Genomic DNA, 19,938 nt, shown 5'->3' with positions numbered 1-19,938 from the left:
TAAAACTTTACACTTAATAGAACTCACCACGTACCAGGCACTGTTCCAAGCACTTAAAAATTACCTTACTTAATCCTCCAAACAACCCTGCCCAGTAGATACTATTATTATCATTCCCCATTTTACAAATGAGAAACTGGTACAGAGAGGGTAAGTAACCTACCCAAGGTCATACAACTAATAAATGAAAGATCCAGGCAGTCAGGCCCCAGAGTCTGCATATCTAACCCCTGGGCAATGATGCCTTTCAAAAAACTACGTGGAAAACATTTAGTAAAAACTTCCAGAACGAGATGCAAATTTTATTTGAAAAGCATTCAGATTTCTGGGAGGGCTACTATTCCTAGGTGCCATCAGAGTTCAAATACTGGAGGCATTCCCAATGTTCCATTCACAAATGAAATGAAATGAAATCTGTGGCGGCCCCTGCTGTGAATAAAATCGAAGAGAAAGATGCTGGTATATTTGGTGCTATGCTTAAAAGACCTGCAGACCTATCCTGCTCTTTTCAAAGTAAAAACTGTGGCAGTCTCTCTGGCCAGGTAGTGTGTGGCCACATACCACTGCAGCAAATGCCTGTAAGTCACGTGACTTATTTTCCTTTAGGGAGAAAACCAAGCAATTCAGGACACAGGTGTGCGCACCAACTTGTGTAACTGAGGGCCGTGGGAGGGGTGGGGCCTTGCAGGGCTAGTGCCACCAATACCTTAGGAGAGTTCACATTAGAAGAGCTTTCCTTCTGTATTAAGTTGGCATACTGTCGTCTAAAAAGTTATTTTGAAAAGAGATTGTCTGTTTTTTCAACTTCATGGGTTAGGTCGGCTTCATGAATAAAGCTCTTCGTATATTAAAGAAGGCAGGGTATCAACTGTGAGCTGGAAAGCCAGCAGAGAACATTTCCGTTATGAAGATAATCTATGTAAGTATGTTTGCTGCCTGGACACTTGAATTTGCAACCCATCCCTTTTGTGTATCCTTAGTTAATACCGTAGTGCCGGGCACAGAGCCGCCCTGGACAGGGTGTAGAATAATCGTTACTGTATACGTGTGATAAGTTATGTAAAGTCCACTTCCTGTCCGGTGGAGGGTCTCCGCCCAGTCTCCTCGCACCGCTGCCTTCGCGAGTGTAGTCAGAATTAAAGCACTCAGGTTTCACCAACAGAGTAAGAGTCCACGGGGTTCCCTTCCCAGGCCACGCCGGCTTTGGGGGGCACCCACCGAGGGTCGGCTCTACCTGAAATCCAGCCGCGGTCGGCCGAAAGCGCAGCGTGGCAGCAGGTTCCGGTCGCTCTTCCACCTGCTGCCAACGCGGGCAGGCTACGTGGAAGACAACCTTGTCCTGGGCTGGAGGCAGCGGCCACCGCGGCCGCACTTGGTCCTCCGAGATCCCATTCTCCCTTGCGCCAAGGAGACGTCCTGCGACTCCGCAGGGCCTTTCTACGCCATCGCGGCGCCTCTCTATGGTCCATTGCCGCGTTCAAGGTGGGTGTCATGGCTGCTGGCGTTGAGTTGGCAGGAGTTGCCAACGGAACTGGGGAAAGTCACTAAAGCAGAGGAAGAAGTGGCCTAACCCGGACTGTGGAAAGTCGTGAGAATGAGCGGAGGCCCCGCGAGGGTGCCCATGTCACTGGAATTGGGCCCCTGGTAAAGTTCCAGGCCAGGCCTCTGCGTTTCTAGTCAGAGCCCGGCGGTTGGTGGGGGTCTCCGAAGCCGGCGTTGTCCAGGAACCCCTGTCTTATCAAATCCTGAGTGTTGTGATTTGGACCAGTCCCCCGGAGACAGCGGTTCAAAGACATTTGGCGGGGTCGTCCGACGACGCTGGCCGCCTTTCTCGGAGCGGAGCAGGTTGTTCTCTAACCCGCAGCGATGTCGTCCTGGCTTGGGGGCCTCGGCTCCGGCTTGGGCCAGTCCCTGGGTCAAGTCGGGGGCAGCCTGGCTTCCCTCACTGGCCAGATTTCAAACTTTACGAAGGATATGCTGATGGAGGGCACGGAGGATGTGGAAGGTAACCGCTGCGGCAATGGGAGGGAGGGATTTACTGGGACCCTGGGAGCGTACGTTTGGTCCCCAAGTCCATCTGTCACGAGACGCAGACAGGTCCAGAGGAGTGTCACTCCTTTTGCCTCTTAACCGATTTTCTCTAGTGAGAGACCATTCGGGTCGCGGGGTGGGGGAAGAGTTCTGGTTCTTCTCCTTTGAGTACCCAGGATAGTTCAGAGCTGTAGAAACTGCTCCTACGTCACGTAGAGTTTATTTTTGTTTGGTTCATCCACGCCCACCTCTTCCTTTGCCCTTAACTTGGGGGCGGAACTGATTTTGATCCTCTTCCTTTATCAGTATAAAAAATTATTTGTGTATGACACGTCACTTTTTTTGGGTTTTCTTTCTTCGATTTTCGTTAACAATTGAAGTAACTCATAATTAAGATATTTAGTGACTCTTACTCTTTCTCACTTGAATATATTGTTAGTGAAACATGGGTATGGTTTTACTATTATTTTATAGTTTTGCTTATTCTGGTGACACATTACAGCGTTCCAGCTGAAAGTGTACTTTTGTGCCTAATTGCCCACTGCCTCCGCCCCCACCACCACCATATTTCTACAGTAGAACAAGTAAGATAACCCTGTTCTTTGGGTACCCTTAGCAACCTTCACTCATTTTTGAAGTCCTCATTTTATTTTACTAATGAATAGTGACCCAGAGTTACATGGTAATCGTTGATTAAGTTAATTACCCCTTTGATTTCTTGATATTTCTTTCAGCAAGTAGTATTTAGATCAAAAGACTTTTTAAATTTCATTGTGGGTCTGCCTCCAGAGAGATAATGGGTGGTCTTTTGGATGAGAGCAGTTTCTATGGCAGTTTGTTTGTTGTAAATAAATTAGAATTCTGGTTTAATTTTTTAATACTGATTTAACTGAGTTTTCGTGTTTATTTGGTTGAAATAGAGAACGGTGGTTTGATTTAGAAAAATAGTATCTATATTTAAAATTTCTGTGGGGTCTACTTAGAAGGGAGGAAGATTGGGGAGCTGCCGAAATCCATTTAACTGCTTGGGGGTATATCAGGTGGGACAGGTTGGGGATGGGAGTTAAAGGGATTCTTCCTGTGTTCAGGAAAGGCTCATGTGACCCTGAGGGCAGTCAGAAGCAGAGAAGGGCTAGATAACATGGGAAATGCCTAGTCTGTCCTTGTTTCCTAGATAGGGGAAAACAGTTGACTATTCCTTTGACCCTAAGCTAGAAAATAGGCACCCCGCCTCCAACTTGGATGTCCTACAGGCTTAAGGTAGAATTCAGTTTGTTCTTCCCACCAAATGTGCTCCTGTATTCTCAATTTTAATGGTTTCACCATCTACCCATTCTAAACTTGGAAATCTTTGTCACTTTGTTTTGCCTCTTTCTTTTTCTTCTCCTACTTCCAATTAGTCACCAAATCTTGTTCATCCTGTGCCTGAGTTGTTTGTATTTGTCCTTTCCTTATTATTCCTACTTCCTTACTTCAGATCCCCATTATCTCTCCCACACACTATTTCTTTTTCATGTCCTGCCACTTGTTTCTCCTTACCTTATGTTAGTTAGTCCATTTCCTGTTGTGTTGCCAATTACTTTTCTAAAAACAAATGTGCTTTAAAATCTCTTGACTCTGTTACTTACAGGATAAAATCCAAGCCTCTCAATTTTGGGAGACCAGAAACCTATCCTATCTGGGTTCAACCTACCTCTTCCAGTCTTACCTCTTGTTCTCTCCCCTTTTCTCCCAATAGCCACATATATGCACATTCATATACACAAGCATGCTTACACCCAGAGCTTCGGCACAGGCAACGTTGTGAGGTACCTACACAGCTCCAGGCCTTTGCATGGAAAGCCCTTCCTTTCTACTTCCTCCACTACCCTCCTTTGCCTGGAAAACAGTTTTTCCTGTATGACCCTACGCACATGTCAGGTACCTGGTGAAACCATTCTAACTCCATGGCAGGCTGAGTTGTGTCTAACAGAACTTTGTGGATCTCTCTCTGACAGCTCTATTTTATTTATCCTTATATTACCAGTATGTGGTCCCTTCCTTGGTACATAGTAGATGCTCAATAAAAAATTTGCTGAGTGATTAAAAATCTGCTTTTATTGTTTTCCCTTTGCATTAAAATAGGACTTGCTTAACATTCAATTTATTGATTGTGACTCATTTAAAAATAGGGTCAGAGTGCAGTTCATTTATTCATTCAACAAGTATTTATTGAGTGTTTACCCTGTGCCAGCAGTGAACAAGAACCGTTCCAAAATAGCACTGTTGATACAACTTGAAAATTACCCATCTTTACAATATCAGAAAGTTGCTATTTTACCAAACACTATATTGATTTAGGAGCTTGGGCTTTTAAATCAGACATGGATTGAAATTCCACTTCCATGTGTTACAAATTGTGGGATCTTTGGAAAATTATTACTTAACCTTTAAAAAGCAGAGTGTTCTTATCTGTTAAATAGGGATAATTATACCTATCGTGAAGTTGGGAGGATTAAATGAAATCATGAGTGTAAAATGCATGGCACTGTGCCTAACAAGTAGTAAGCATCAATAAATGATAGTTGTTATTTTTGTTTTCCCTCATTGAGGAAAACTTTTTTGGTCTGCATAACATCTCCCATTTATTCTTAAAAAGACCAGGATTTTGTGGGGGAGGCTCTGGGGGGAAAAGTCTTCATGACTTTTTTTTTTAATCCCTCTTTGAAACAACTGCTGCTTCTAACGATGACCTTCCTAAACAGATTAGATTATAATTTGTTCCCTTCTGAATAGCAATTAGACAATCCTGTCAGAGTTTCAAGCAAGATGTATAAACAACCACCCAAGCATCCCCACCTGATGATTTTCAAAACAAGAAGTGTGGGTTTGTCACTGTTATTTATTAGAAGCCACTTGTATTTTCTTTTGATTTAAACTAATTCAGAGAAATTATTTTTATAGTATTAAAGGGCTGTGAGTAATGAAAAATACTAGTACTTAGAAAAGAAATCTAACTCTGTGGATGATGATTATCTGGCACCATCAGCTGTGCCATTTTGGTACTGTGGGCCTTTGACTTTCCTTTTAAATGAAAATGTACAAAACAAGACTGAGCTCATTCACGTTTTAAATAACTTGTGTCCACGTTACTTGAAATAAGTGTTCTTTTGCTGCATTTTTATTCTTTGTTTGTAGGTCATTAATTTTTTGGTAGTATTGGGAGCAGAAAAAGGCCTTCTAAACCCCAGTTTCATAAGAGAAATACATCCTTGGGAATTCCGTGGTGGTCCAGTGGTTAGGACTTGGCGCTTTCATTGCCGAGGGCCTGGGTTCAGTCCCTGGTCGGGGAACTAAGATCCCACAAGCCGCACGGCACGGCCAAACCAAGAAAAAAAAAAGAAAAGAAATATGCCCTTAAAACCCCAGCTGCGTAAGTTTCTTCAAAATTTATACTAAGCCAACAGAGAGAGATTAGTTTTCCATAACAAAATTTTTAATTTATTTTATTTTTGGCTGCTTTGGGTTTTCGTTGCTGTGCGCTGGCTTTCTCTAGTTGCGGTGAGCACGGGTTTCTCATTGCGGTGGCTTCTCTTGTTGCAGAGAACGGGCTCTAGGCTCACTTTTTCAATAGTTGTGGCTCGCGGGCTCTAGAGCGCAGGCTCAGTAGCTGTGGCACACGGGCTTAGTTGCTCTGCGGCATGTGGGATCTTCCCAGACCGGGGCTCGAACCCGTGTCCCCTGCATTGGCAGGCTGATTCTTAACCACTGCGCCACCAGGGAAGCCCCAGAGCAAAATTTTAATGAACACTTCCATGGGGTAAAGGTAGATGCTCTAGGGTATAGAAGATAGGCAAAGAATGACTTACATGACGATAAAGAACATTTGTGACAGTAGAAAGTTGTGATAACAATCAAGTGATGTTTGTCTTCTGAATTTGTTCTTAGATCAGCATACCATTCTGTTTAAAGCTCAGTGAAATATACTTTCCTTAAAATGCCTGTTTACTTCACATGGTGTTGACTGAGTATATATTCAGTATATGCTGTTTCTTTTGTAGCAGAATTACCTAATGCTAGGAGAAAGGAAGTTGAAGCCATTCATACAATCTTAAGATCAGAGGTAAGGAAACGTAAAGATTTAGATTTTTTTCTTTTTTGAAGCCATGAAAGTTATTCATACTTTATTTCAGTCCTCTCTTTTTAATGCACTTTTTCTCTCTTTCCCTTTATCTTAGTTTCTTTTTTTTAAGCCCTGTCATCTTCATTTGATGAAGAATATATTTACATGTTACTGCACTTTGCTATTAAACATTTCCACCGCTGCTTCTGAATGCTGGAAGAAGGAAATCTGCCAAATTTAGAAAATAACATTGGCAAGTTTATCATTATCAAGGATTTACTATGTTTTATTAGTATGCTAAACTGCAGTAGTACATTTATTTAAGTATAATGTGAAGAATGCAATTCTGTTTAATCTAGAGCTTTTTAATCCCCTAACATTAAAAAAATGTGATATTTGTATACAGAGAATGTAGAATATAGGAATAGCAAATTAATTTTACCATTTTTTTCATTATTAGTCAGTGCCTCATGGTAACTAGCTCTGGACATTGTACTTAATAGGGATGAGGAAATGTTGGAAAGGGTTCAAAGGAAAGCCGTAAAGAAAATGAAAGGTTTTAAAGTGGCATCTGTTGTAAAGTACTGAAGACACCCAACTGTTTAGCCTTTGGATAAGAACAGCGAGGGAACACTTAATAGTATTTCAGCAAACAGTATTCTTAGAGGACTGTGGTAAGCATGTTTTCCCTTGCTAAGCCCATAAAAGAGAAAATGGAATTTAAATATAAGAAAATACTTTCTGACTGAGCTCTGGTCTAGATTATCAAGGTCAGATTGTAGAATTTGAAAGCAGAGGGATCTCTCAAGAGGGCCTATTGAAGTATTCTGCCTCAATAGAAGATGGCAATTTGGTGGCACTTAAGAGACCTTAGCTGTAATTACCTAATTAGTAGATACTTCAGTGACAGATGAATGTAATAACTTCTTTCTTTGTAAGGCTGAGATAGGAAATAGTCCCTATAGTCCCTAGAGAAATCCTTGAGAAAGCACTCAGGATGGGCCCACCCAGGAAAATTAGATGGCAGAGATGTGTGTAATGGTATTAATTAAGCTAAATTTGCCAGTATACATTTGGGGGGGGAAGCAAATGGGGTTAACCTGCTTAATGAATGACTGCTCTGTACTGAGGTTGAGAAGAGAGATAGAAATCTTCTGTCCCTCTGTTGATTTCAACTCTAGTCTCTCTCCTAATTTTATCTTTGGACTGTGGCAAGTATGGTTCTAGTGTTCAAAAATATTTATTTTTGGTATAACACATCCCCAAATGAAAGCCAGCTTCCTTGCTTGGTGCTTATTCAGAGTACGGAGAGCTATTCAAATACTGGGTTGGCCAAAAAGTTTGTTTGGGTTCCCGAACAAACTTTTTGGCCAACCCAATACTAGAGGAAAACAGACTATTGGACTTTCCAAGGACTTTATTTTCTAAGGTGATTTTGACTATACATGATTCTTGCCTTCTATCAGCACATAAGCACTTCATAAAGGTAATGCCTTATGTGACTGCAATAGGAGAGAGTGAACATATGATTGAAACCACTAGGAGATTACAATAGAAAATTCTATGTATTTAGAAAGTTTTAGTATGGACAGAGGGCAGTATGTTTTCTAGAGGAAATTAGATTTGATTACAGATGTTAATATTTGAAATTGACTTAACTAATTAAGTTTCCTCAGTTGCAACTAATGGCAACCAATCTAAGTTAATTTAACCATCTGTGCCAAGAAAAAGTCTTCACATTTACCATCTCGATCCAATGTACTTTTAATTTTTTTGTTTTAAGTTATTTTATAAAAAATTTACAGAAGTAAGAATAAAGTGATAGTGAAAAACTTTATTACAAATTTTAATAAGAACTTATATATAGCAAATTCAGACTTTTATTCCATGTGTTTCTGCTTTTGAAAGCATATATGCTCAGAATAGGCAATGTTCTTTGAATGCAGTTAACTGCTTATTAACTCTTTTTGTGAACTGGAATGTATCTTGTGAATACTGATTCCAGATTTCAATTACATCTCTAATAGATTTTAACCTATTATTACTTCTGGTTCTTCTTCCTGACTTGTGTCATTAAAACCAATACTTACGAAAACTTCGATGGCTTATGATTTTGTTAAATGCATGGCTGTTTGCTCCATAATTACAAAGCATTTTTATTCTTAGATTTATAAATACCAATTAGAGTGATCAGTCCACTGAGTTTTTTCATTTTTATGTCATCTGTTTCCTCCTAGTCACCTGTGTATACACCTGCCTTCAGCATTTGTTCATGTAGGGACTGTATCAAGTAAATGCTGGTGTACAAATATGTATAATGAAAGAATACTGTTACATATCCATTTAGTAAAGTGGCATGAATGGTTCAGGCTTTTGTCACAAAATATTGTGAGATAAAATCTTTTCTTATAGAATGACTAACTTCATGAGAACACCATATTTCCTTTTTGCTCTTAGAAATATGTTGTTCACTCCTCAGTTCTTGAGTTTGAGAAATTCTTCTAGGATATTGTTATTCGAAGACTTGTCTGAGATTTTGCTCCTACATTCATTTTCACCGTAACCATTAGACTCTAGAGTCTAATGCTGTTTTCTGTCTCTTTGCATTTATCTTCTCAGTTGTCTAATTGTGGAATATTTTCCTCTGTCAGTTTTCTTCTCTGTTGAAAAGTGAAAATTCTGAATTTTCAATTGTGTTCAATGAAAGTGAAAAAAAAAAAAAAACTCCCCCCAAAACAAACAAACAAAAAAAACCACTGCAAAGATGGTGTCTCCAGATTGGCTTTTTCCTTTTTAAAAGATGATGTAGTACTTCGGGTAATGCAGTCAGAAAACTGGTTTATTTCACTGTTGCATCATTCTTCTAGGTGATTCCATCAGTTCTTCTGTTTTCTTAAGTCTTTTTTTTAACATAGTTGTAAATACTTGATGATTAATGATTAATTCTTAGGATGATAAAATAGCAAAACGTTTCAAGATACAGAAAAAACAAGATCATTGTGACCTCATGATTATTCTTAGATTTATATTGTAAAAGGGCCCAGTGTACCCTTATGGTAATTGCAAGATAGAATGAGTTTTAATCTTTTTTTTTTAAGTGTATTTTCTCTTTGTTTGTTGGAAGACTACTAAGAAAGAATAAATGTTTTAAATATCAGTCCTTAATACTACTCAAAAAAGAAACTCACAAACTAAAATTGGTTCCAGTAGACCTTGATATAACAAGGGTTAAGCACAATGGAATAATTTAAGGATATGAGTATCTCATGGATTCCAAGGCATAAATTTTAGCCAGTCTTTAGGAAAGGGCTTCAACCGGAGCTGGATGCCATCAGGAATCCATCTGTCTCATTTTTATTCCTCTCTGTTCTTTGTGTGTGTTTATTCTTTTTTCCTTTCAGACCAGCCCCCTCTGCTTCATATTTCATATAATAGAAAATATGACCACGGACAACTCCTGGCATGTTTTCGGTCAGCCACATGAAGAGAATCTGTCCTTCATATGCTTTATCAACCTGACTCTTATATGACTAGGGAGATGAGGAATGACAACCAATTAGTTATTGGCCAAATTGAAAGTTTTCCAGTTCTAGTTATTCATCAGAGTTAAACAAATAGCCTTAGGTATTTTTATGTGAAAAAGCCTAGAGTGGACTTTATGACTAGGTTTTGACTTTAGTATATTCTCTTGCTTCAGTTATGTATGGTATTTTCATGTGAACAGCTCACAGAAAATCGTGCAAATGCAGCCAGTACATTAGAAGGTAATTAGTTGTGTGACCATTGATCCTGTTTCTTATTCATATTTCTGCAAGATAACCAAGGTCTGTTAGATTTCTGGAGATAGACTCCCAAAACTAGGGTTTGTGTGTGTGATAATTTTTCCTTTATTTTACACCATTGATTTTCTCTGGGAATTCATTTAATCTCCCTGGATCATAATTTTCCCATATGTTGATGTAAGAAATTCCTAGAATCTAAGAAGAAAACAGATGACATCCTCAAAGTGAAAAAGTCTTCACCTTCTAGCGGGAGCTTTCTTTCCCACCATGAATCTCCTTATTATCAGTTATCATTGTTAAACTCTGCTTGCAGATACATTAGTAGAATTCTTAGTACATTATTATCTATAATAATTTGTAAATTCCTTTTTGCAGAAAGTTTTAGTGTCCATTTCTCTTGCTCCATTATACCCTTATTCATTCAAATGTCAAAGGATGATATTAGGTTAACATAATTTAATATTTAGGTACATAAAATTTAAGTAATTTTTTCCAGCATCTTAAAACAAAAGACTGTGATGTCTAGATTCATTGAATTATATTTAGAGTATTTTTTGTACTTCTAACTGTAGTTTTCCAAACTGAGTTCTATTAGTGGTTTTTAAAATGGATTTTTCAGAGGTGCCTCACTCAGGAGCCTAGGGTTCAGTCAGACAAGTAATGTCAGTTTTTGGCCTCCTACCTATACTTCAGCCATAAGTCTTTTTAAAAAAAGGTTTCTTTAAAAAACTTCTACTGTTCAGGGAGAAAACAAAAGTTTAAGCATGTACTCTAGGTCATTTATTTACCAGACATTTATTGCCTACTGTATGCTAGACACTGGGTGTACAAAGATGGGGGAAACACTGATCAGTGAGTTTTTCTTAGCAGAAAATCAAACTGATCAAGATTTTTAAAAAACTTTGGTTCAGAATTATGCATAGTCTCTATAAACATGCTTATTGCACTTGTAACTTTAATGGAAATTGTGGTTTAAAGGTCAGAATTCTGAGACCTACTATAGTACATCTTTTTTGTGCATGAAGCAATATGTTTTTCATAATGCCCTGCACTTAACTGTTACTAACATGTTTTACTTTTAGTCTTTTTGTTGAAAACACTTTTTTCGTTGCTTCTAGAATGAGAGACTCAAAAAACTTTGTACTGATCTGGAAGAGAAGCATGAAGCATCAGAGCTTCAAATAAAGCAGCAGTCTATGAGTTATCGAAATCAACTGCAACAGAAAGAGGTAAAGGTTATTACAGTTACTTCATGTTTACTTCACTGTAATGTATTTAGGATGGTTTCTAAGAGTTATGATATAAATCAAGCTCTGTTTAGATCCATGAAAATATCAAAAGGGTGTTGAAATTAGTAATTTCCAACTCAGTATATCACTAATTTAACAAGAACTCTGAAAGCTTTTACGTTTATATTACATAAACTAACCTTTGTGGAGTTTAATTTCTACTTTCCAAAAGAAGCAAAGTCTTTGTGTACAATATCTTCAGGCATTTGCTACTTACAATTTCTGATTTTATGAAACTTATTTCTCATCTATTTACCTAAATTTGTTTTAAATCATTGTGGTTGTTAATAACATTTCTTTAAAAAAAATGATTTTAACTACAAGTGTTAACATATGCTTATTAGTGTTTACTTGATTTTCCATGGAAAAACAGAATATTAGGTATTTTATAGTTGACTTATACTGTTCTATAATTTTTCCCCCTTTAGTTTGATAGAAATGGTTATTTTGGAGGTAACTTGTCTTTCCTTTGCAGTTTTGATAATATTATATAATTTAACCAGTGTTACTACAAATCCTTAAAATAATAGACTATGTCCCTAATGTTTCATTCTGTCGTTGAATTCTCTTTAGTGTTTAGTATGTAAGTGGAATTCAGTAAATGATTCTGTGGAATTGAGCCACAGAATTTCTTGTTTAATTATCCAGATCACTGGGGTGTTCTTCAGTTTGTTGATTAAATGTTCATTTCTACCATCACTTTATATTTGGGTTTTTAAAATTTAGATGCATTGATTTCAAGTTCTTTTAGTGACATACTAAGAACCACATTGAAGATAAATATAAACATTTAAAGAAGAACTTAAATTTCCAATCTGTTTGGAATTGATTTCATAAAATACAATAAAAATGAATTACTACAAAAATAAAATGAATGTAAAAAAGCACAGTTACAAGTTCAAATTAAAGTTAAAAGCCCACTTTTTTTGTGTAAAGATTCAAAAGATGTAAAATTACTCTGTCAACTTGCTTTATTTTTTTAAAACTTCATTTATTTGTTTATTTTTGGCTGCGTTGGGTCTTCGTTGCTGCGCGCGGGCTTTTCTCTGGTTGCGGCGAGCGGGGGCTACTCTTTGTTGAGGTGCACGAGCTTCTCATTGCGGTGGCTTCTTTTGTTGGGAGTATGGGTTCTAGGTGCCCGGGCTTCAGTAGTTGTGGCTCACAGGGCTGGAGCCCGTGTCTCCTGCCTTGGCAGGTGGATTCTTAACCACTGCGTCACCTGGGAAGCCCCTGTCAACTTGCTTTAAAAGTGTTTAAGCCTTACTCTTTCAGTTTCTTTACTTATCTTGTCATGGACTGGTAGCAAACATTCATGGCATTGGTCCACAGACCACACTTTGAGCAGCACTGATTTACAGATACTCCAATAGAGCAGTAGCTGAATCACCCAGGGGTTTACAGCTGAATCATAAAAAATACACATTGTTAGGTCCTCTAGGAGATTCTGATTTAGCATACTGGGAAGGGGCTCTGGTATTGGTATTTTTCGAAAACCTCATAGCTGATTCTGATGCTTACATCCTAGTTGAAAAAACTGCTGTGGAATAATCTGGCATTTTATTTTCTACTTCACTATGGATATTAGAGGGCAAATTAAGAATTCAAGTTTAGGAATACGTCTTTGTTAGTAGAGTTTGTACTTTTTAACTTTACAACTTGATATAAATGTCTGTTGTATAATGAGAACTTTCTTTGCATTATAGCTACATTTGAAAAGAATTGTTGATTTCAGTACTTTTTACTAGAATGAAAGATAATATATACTTTAGATCTGCTATTTTCTGAATCTATTTGTTGCCCTTGTTGTGATGTTCATATTGCCCAAAGATGCAATTTGCCTCATGTCATTTATGGGAAAATAAAATTTGTACATTATTATACATCTCCATTAGAGAAGGGGCTCTGATACGAAAAAATGTCTGTTTACTATGACATTTAACATAACTGTATTTGGTTTTTGTTGGTTTAATTGCTTGACATTAGAAATACTGTTACTTGCTGACTGTCTCCTCAGTATCAGATTTTCCTCCGTTGTGGCAGGTTGTCTTTTGGACTAGCTTGAGTATTTTACAGAAAGCTTATTTCAGTTTTCTCTAGCTTGCTTTTATGTTTTGAGTAATCTTTTACTTGGAATGGATGTGGCATTATGGTAAGTCCTATTTTTATAACTTCTTTTGGACATTGACTTGGTATTGCAAGCCTTCAGTCAAAACTCTACTCGGGGTTTCACGGTTTTTATACTGTTGTCTCCCTGAATAGAGTCAGATTTTCACTGGCCTTTCTTTGCCAAGGCTAAAGCCAAGGCCTCTTTCAGTGCATGATTTCCTTCTAAGACTAATGGGCTATTAATCATAGGCTTACTGTGAAGATCGGATTAATAAAGCTTCCTTCTAGCTGTGTTGTGTAGACCAGTACAGAGTTACCTGATTCATGGTGCATTTTAAGCCTAAATCCAGCCATACATAATCTGTTACCAAAGACTCTTCCAACAGGTGTTCTAAGGAAGCTTACAGTGCATAGACTGTTGCAGCTTTTATTTTCTCATCTCTTGAGGCTTGATAATCACAAACAGAACCCTAAGAAATTGCATATACTATACTACCTGATATGTAGAAGGTGGTAAACTGATGTTTAACTGAGCATTTTATTGCTTTAGTTAATGTATGAGTGGAATTCTGTTGCTCATATTAATCAACATTATGTATGCTCTATGGTAATCATGGTTTTGAAATAAAAATGTTATGTTGGGGTGTTATAGACAACTTGGATTCAGTTGATAGAGTACTGTCGTTGGGTAATCTTAAACTATTATAACTTTTAACATTATGAATATAATATAAAAGGGTCAATATGGTTATTTTGAAGTACCTTCTCTAAAATATGGATTATAAATATAGGTAGAAATCAGCCATCTTAAAGCAAGACAGATTGCGCTGCAGGATCAGTTGCTGAAGCTACAGTCAGCTGCTCAGTCAGTGATTTCAGGAGCTGGTGGTGTACCAGCAACCGCTGCATCTCCTTCATTCGGTTATGGTTTAAGTCATCATGCTTCAGCGTTCCACGATGATGACATGGATTTTGGTGACATCATTTCATCACAACGAGAAATAAACAGATTGTCAAATGAAGTTTCAAGACTTGAGTCCGAAGTTGGCCATTGGAGGCATATTGCTCAGGTAGGTAGAATTTTCATGAATTTTTGAAAACTGTGAGTAAAAGTAACGATGCTGTGTGTAGAAGTTTTGGTATCAGAAAGAACCCTGGACTAGGAAGTCAGAAACCTATATTCTGATTCAGCCAGTGACTTTTTAAATGGTTTTAGTCAGGTCATCTTTCTCTCTCAGCCTCAGTTTCCCCTTCTGTACAATACTTGGAAGAAATTTCCAAAAAATTTAAAGCAAAGAACCATGCTTTAAAATAAAATTAAAAGCTACAAGTCCAGCACTTAAAGGAGACAAAAATGGAGTTGTTGTGGTTGAACCAGCACCTCTTCCCCTGGAGTCCCTGAGACTTCTCTGGTGGAACCAAGACACCAGATTTGAAACTACTTGCTTAGATGTTGTCTGAGATTCTTCTTTGCATTAATTATATGTAAAATGAAATATCTGATAATTGGTATTATAAAACACATAAACTATTATGTGTTGTTTCTCACACATTAGCATAGAAATTAAGTCCTTCCTATTTTGGGCTGTAAACTTTCTTCCAAGGATCCCTTTTTTGTCTTCTTTATCAGATTTTATTTATTACTGAGGTTGCCAATACACACGAGACCTGAAATAAACTGGAACATTGTTCATATAGACTTTATTCCATCAGTGTGGAGAAAAATAAAGTACATAAGTAAAGAGATTATTTTCTATCTTTTTGTGAGTGTAATCTTGTTGTGTAAAGGAGAAATCCTCCCAATTAAAATGACCTCCTGGGCTTCCCTGGTGGCACAGTGGTTGAGAGTACGCCTGCCGATGCAGGGGACGCGGGTTCGTGTCCCGGTCCGGGAAGATCCCACATTCTGCAGAGCGGCTGGGCCCGTGAGTCATGGCCGCTGAGCCTGCACGTCCGGAGCCTGTGCTCCGTCCGCAACGGGAAAGGCCACAACAGTGAGAGGCCCGCGTACCGCAAAAAAAAAAGATCTCCCTTCTTGTTGAGCCAAGAAAAATATTCTGTGGTGTTTTCCTTCTTATTTTGTAAAAGTATTGTCTTCCCTAATTAGTTAACGAACTCTTGAATGGTATGTTGTATTTATTGTGTATTAGTCACTGTTGGACTAGGTTCTTTAAAAGGTGTTTGGCATTCTTTAATAAGAATTTGTCTGGGAAATAAATGCCCCCCATTTTTTCTTACTTGTTTTTTAAATTTTTGTTAATTGAAGTATAGTTGATTTATAATAGTTTCAGGTGTACAACACAGTGATTCAGTATTTTTATAGATTACACTCTGTTTAAAGTTATTATAAAATATTGGCTGTATTCCCTGTGCAAATGCCCCTTTTTAAAAAAAGTATCTTCTAATAAAGTTAGTTTCTGACTTTCTCTTTTTTTTTTTTACATCTTTATTGGAGTATAATTGCTTTACAATGGTGTGTTAGTTTCTGCTTTATAACAAAGTGAATCAGTTATACTTTACATATGTTCCCATATCTCTTCCCTCTTGCATCTCCCTCCCTCCCACCCTCCCTATCCCACCCCTCTAGGTGGTCACAAAGCACCGAGCTGACCTCCCTGTGCTATGCCCTGTGCTATGCGGCTGCTTCCCACTAGCTATTTTACGTTTGGTAGTGTATATATGTCCATGCCACTCTCTCGCTTTGTCACAGCTTACCCTTCCCCCTCCCCATATCCTCAAGTCCATTCTCTAGTAGGTCTGTGTATTTATTCCTGTCTTACCCCTAGGTTCTTCATGACATTTTTATTTTCTTAAATTCCAGTTATATGTGTTAGCATACGGTATTTGTCCTTCTCTTTCTGACTTACTTCACTCTGTATGACAGATTCTAGGTCTATCCACCTCATTACAAATAGCTCACTGACTTTCTCTTTTATAAGAAAATCAATACAACTATTTTCTAATTGTGTTTTTCTGATCTAGACTTCTAAGGCACAAGGATCAGATAGCTCTGATCAAAGTGAAATCTGCAAACTACAAAATATCATTAAGGTAAGGTGGATTGTTGGAACAGTGGCTGTTATACATCTAAAATTTGCTTATTAAAAGTATAAGCCTAGTATAAAAGTATAAGCCTGGTGGCGCAGTGGTTAGGAATCCGCCTGCCAGTGCAGGGGACACAGGTTCGGGCCCTGGTCCGGGAAGATCCCACATGCCACAGAGCAACTAAGCCCGTGTGCCACAACTGCTGAGCCTGGGCTCTAGAGCCCTCGAGCCACAACTACTGAAGCCCATGCGCCTAGAGCCCGTGCTCCGCAACAAGAGAAGCCACTGCAGTGAGAAGCCTGCGCACCTCAACAAAGAGTAGCCCCCACTCGCCGCAACTAGAGAAAGCCCACGTGCAGCAACAAAGACCCAACACAGCCAAAAATAAATAAATTAAATAAATAAATTTAAAAAAAGTATAAGCCTAAATTAATAAAAGGCTCAGTTATAAAAGTATTTTATAGATTATGATATTCATTTTTTTTGCTGTTTTTATATCTTCTCCATTTTTTATGGCACCTTAAGTATATAATAATATATCTCTCTTTCCAAAATCATTTGGTTTTGAATATTTATTAGGTAGTTTATATTTCATAAGTTTCTATCTTCTATTGTATCTCGTAAAACAGTCTATTAAAACAATTCTAGGGTCACTGAAATTTCAAGGGTTAGGGTTAAAGGATACTGACAAAATACAATGTTAATATTATTTATTGTAAACAATTATTTTCCCTTCATGGTGGAATTTTGCTAGTTTGTGTCAGTTATTTCCTTCCAGAGAAGTCTCAGTTACATATACTTAGCACGGCAGTGAATTGTTTTTAGTATGTAAATTATTGTTATGTATAGAATTTTTTGGTTTTTGGTTTTATTTTTATTACAATACCAGTGTGAATGGGTTCCTCATTCAGACCTGGCTTTGAATCCTGGCTGTACTAGTTACCAGCTGTGCTGCTTTGGGCGAGTTACTTAACCTTTACAAGCTTCTGTTTATCATCAGTGAAGTAGATATCATAATACCTCTCTTGTAGGATTGTTTTTGAGGTTTAAATGTAAACTTCCTTGTCAAGTACTGGCACATAAGTAAGTGTGTAGGACTAAAGAATAACTTTACTTCTCTTCTCAGGAAATAGAAGCTAATTTATTGATTAGGATTCTTGGCTACAAGCAACAAAAACAGTCTCTGGCTAAGTAAAGTATAAGAGGGTTTATTAGAAGGAGCCAGGTACTCTGTCCACAGGATTGAAGGAAAAATTGAGCATTTTGGCCTCAGGAAGGGTAGAAATTAGACCAGCATCAGAGATCTAGGTAGTGGGACACAGTGGATAGGCTCTCCAGGGTGCAGCTATTATAATGCTTCTGGTCTGACCAGTTTCCCTCTTTGAAAGACGCAGCTGAATATCCAGGTTCCTAGGAGAGAGATAGTGGTCTCAACTTGGGTAGCGAGACACCTTGGTTGACAGTTTAGGGGTCCTATCAAAACTGAGAGAAGGAAAGACTGAGCAAAAAGATAGGTATAATAGGACAACAGGAACAGATTGGCCAGAAGGTAGACACTGATATTGGTGGAATATGTCATTAGCAGAAGTTCATGGTCACAGATACTAAAGAGAAAAAGATATTTTTGCTTGCATTTTGTTTCAGTTGTTTATTGCTGGTGTTCCTTCATTAAAAGTAGAAAAATTGCTTTTAAGGCCCAAGAAAGGAAAGGGTGGGGTCTTTTAGAATTGTCCAGATTTGGGGCCTGTATTTAAATTTTTTCAGCCTGAGCATGTTCAGAGAATTATTTTTAATAATATGGACTTTTGGACAACAATGAAATAGTTTAGTTAAATTCATTTATTTTAAATATGGTTAACTTCGTTTTTATTTTTTAAGGAACTTAAACAGAACCGAAGTCAGGAAATTGACAACCATCAGCATGAAATGTCAGTATTGCAGAATGCACATCAACAGAAATTGACAGAAATAACTCGTCGGCATCGAGAAGAATTAAGTGACTATGAAGAACGGATTGAAGAACTGGAAAATCTGTTACAAGAAGGTTATTAATTTTGTTAGTTTAGTATATTAAATGACATAATTAAATGATAGACTTAGCTGATGTAAACTTGGTCAAAGTTCTAAGGAATGAGTAAATGACTGGTTCTGCTCATCTGCCAGAAATTTACAGCAGCACCACTATTGTCAAGATTCTGCAAAAATGGAAAAGTCCTTTTACCTTTGTGGTAAATAGTTATAATACAGAGATCTCTTTGCATTGTTTGGTGTGTTTTTACTTTATTTCAAACTCAGATACAAAGGCTTCTTAGTATTTGATTCAAGTAATATCTTTCCTTAACTATTTATTTAAAAATGCTTTGTGTATTACGGTAATTTAACTTTTTTTAAAAAAAGACTTTATTTTTTTAGAGCAGTTTTAAATTTATAACAAAATTGAGGAGGTACAGAGATCTCCCTTATACCCCATTCCCCCACGTGCATAGCCTCCCCCACTATCTACGTCACTCCTCAGAATAGTACATTTTTTTTTACCAAGGCACATCATAGTCACCCAAAGTCCATATTTATCTCAGAGTTTACGTTTAGTGTTGTACTTTCTATGGATTTGGACAAATGTATATCATCATAATATCATACAGAATATTTTCACTACCCGAAAAAACCCTCTGTGCTCTGCCTATTCATTCCCCCATCCCACCCTTAAAACCACTGATCTTTTTATTATCTTCATTGTTTTGCCTTTTCCAAAATTGTCATGTAGTTGGAACCATATAGTATGTAGCCTTTTCAGATGGACTTCTTTCACTTAGTAATATGCATTCAAGTTTCCTCCATGTTTTTTTTTTAATTTATTTTTTATTGAGGTGTAGTTTTTTTTTTAAATATTTATTTATTTTAGCTTAGTTGCACACACGGGATCTTTGTTGCAGCATGTGGACTCCTTAGTTGCGGCATGTGGGCTTCTTAGTTGCAGCATGCATGTGGGATCTATTTCCCCAACCAGGGATCGAACCTGGGCTCCCTGCATTAGGAGCACAGAGTCTTACCCACTGGACCACCAGGGAAGTCCCTATTGAGGTGTAGTTGATGTACAATATTATATAAGTTTCAGGTGTACACTTCCTCCATGTTTTTTCATGGCTTGATAGCTCATTTCTTTTTAAGTGCTGAATAATATTCCATTGTTTGGATGTGCCACAGTTTTTTTATCCATTCACCTACTGAAGGACATCTCAGTTGTTTCCAAGTTTGGGCAATTATGAATAAAGCTGCTATAAACATTCTTGTTCAGGTTTTTGTGTGGATTTGTTTCCTGCTCCTTTGGGTAAATACTAAGCAGTATGATTGCTGGATCATATGATAAGAGTATCATATTTGTTAATTTTGAAAGAAATCATTAAACTCTTCCAAACTGGCTGTATCATTTTGCATTCCCACCAGCAGTGAATGAAAGTTCCTGTTGCACCACCTCCTTACCAGTATTTGGTGGTGTTAGTGTCCGGATTTTGGACATTCTAATGAGTAGTTTTATCTCACTGTTATTTTAGCTTTTCTTTTTAAGTCTTCCAAGTTCTGAAGT

The 19,938-nt window shown here is 37.7% G+C and overlaps 1 protein-coding gene and 1 non-coding gene across 3 annotated transcripts in view; one reads left to right on the top strand and one right to left on the bottom strand.

The window, feature by feature from the left end:
- TRIP11 (thyroid hormone receptor interactor 11) overlaps positions 1-19,938 on the top strand; it is a 66,083-nt gene continuing 46,145 nt past the window's right edge. Inside the window, exons 1-6 of one of the 2 annotated variants that reach the window (XM_032623936.1) lie at positions 1-2,005; positions 6,075-6,133; positions 11,034-11,144; positions 14,102-14,380; positions 16,293-16,361; positions 18,234-18,399. In XM_032623936.1, the coding sequence (XP_032479827.1) occupies positions 1,867-2,005; positions 6,075-6,133; positions 11,034-11,144; positions 14,102-14,380; positions 16,293-16,361; positions 18,234-18,399 (823 nt within the window). In that variant the 5' untranslated portion in view covers positions 1-1,866. Of the gene's footprint in view, positions 2,006-6,071; positions 6,134-11,033; positions 11,145-14,101; positions 14,381-16,292; positions 16,362-18,233; positions 18,400-19,938 lie in introns of both variants that reach the window. The other variant, XM_032623935.1, reaches the window with a different exon arrangement.
- On the bottom strand, positions 19,351-19,423 carry TRNAR-CCU. Its single transcript has one exon. It is a non-coding gene; the product is annotated as a tRNA-Arg (tRNA).

This window comes from Phocoena sinus, chromosome 2, assembly GCF_008692025.1.
Source record: "Phocoena sinus isolate mPhoSin1 chromosome 2, mPhoSin1.pri, whole genome shotgun sequence".
In the NCBI taxonomy this organism is placed as follows: Eukaryota; Metazoa; Chordata; class Mammalia; order Artiodactyla; family Phocoenidae; genus Phocoena; species Phocoena sinus.
This window is presented reverse-complemented; position numbering and strand designations above follow the sequence as displayed.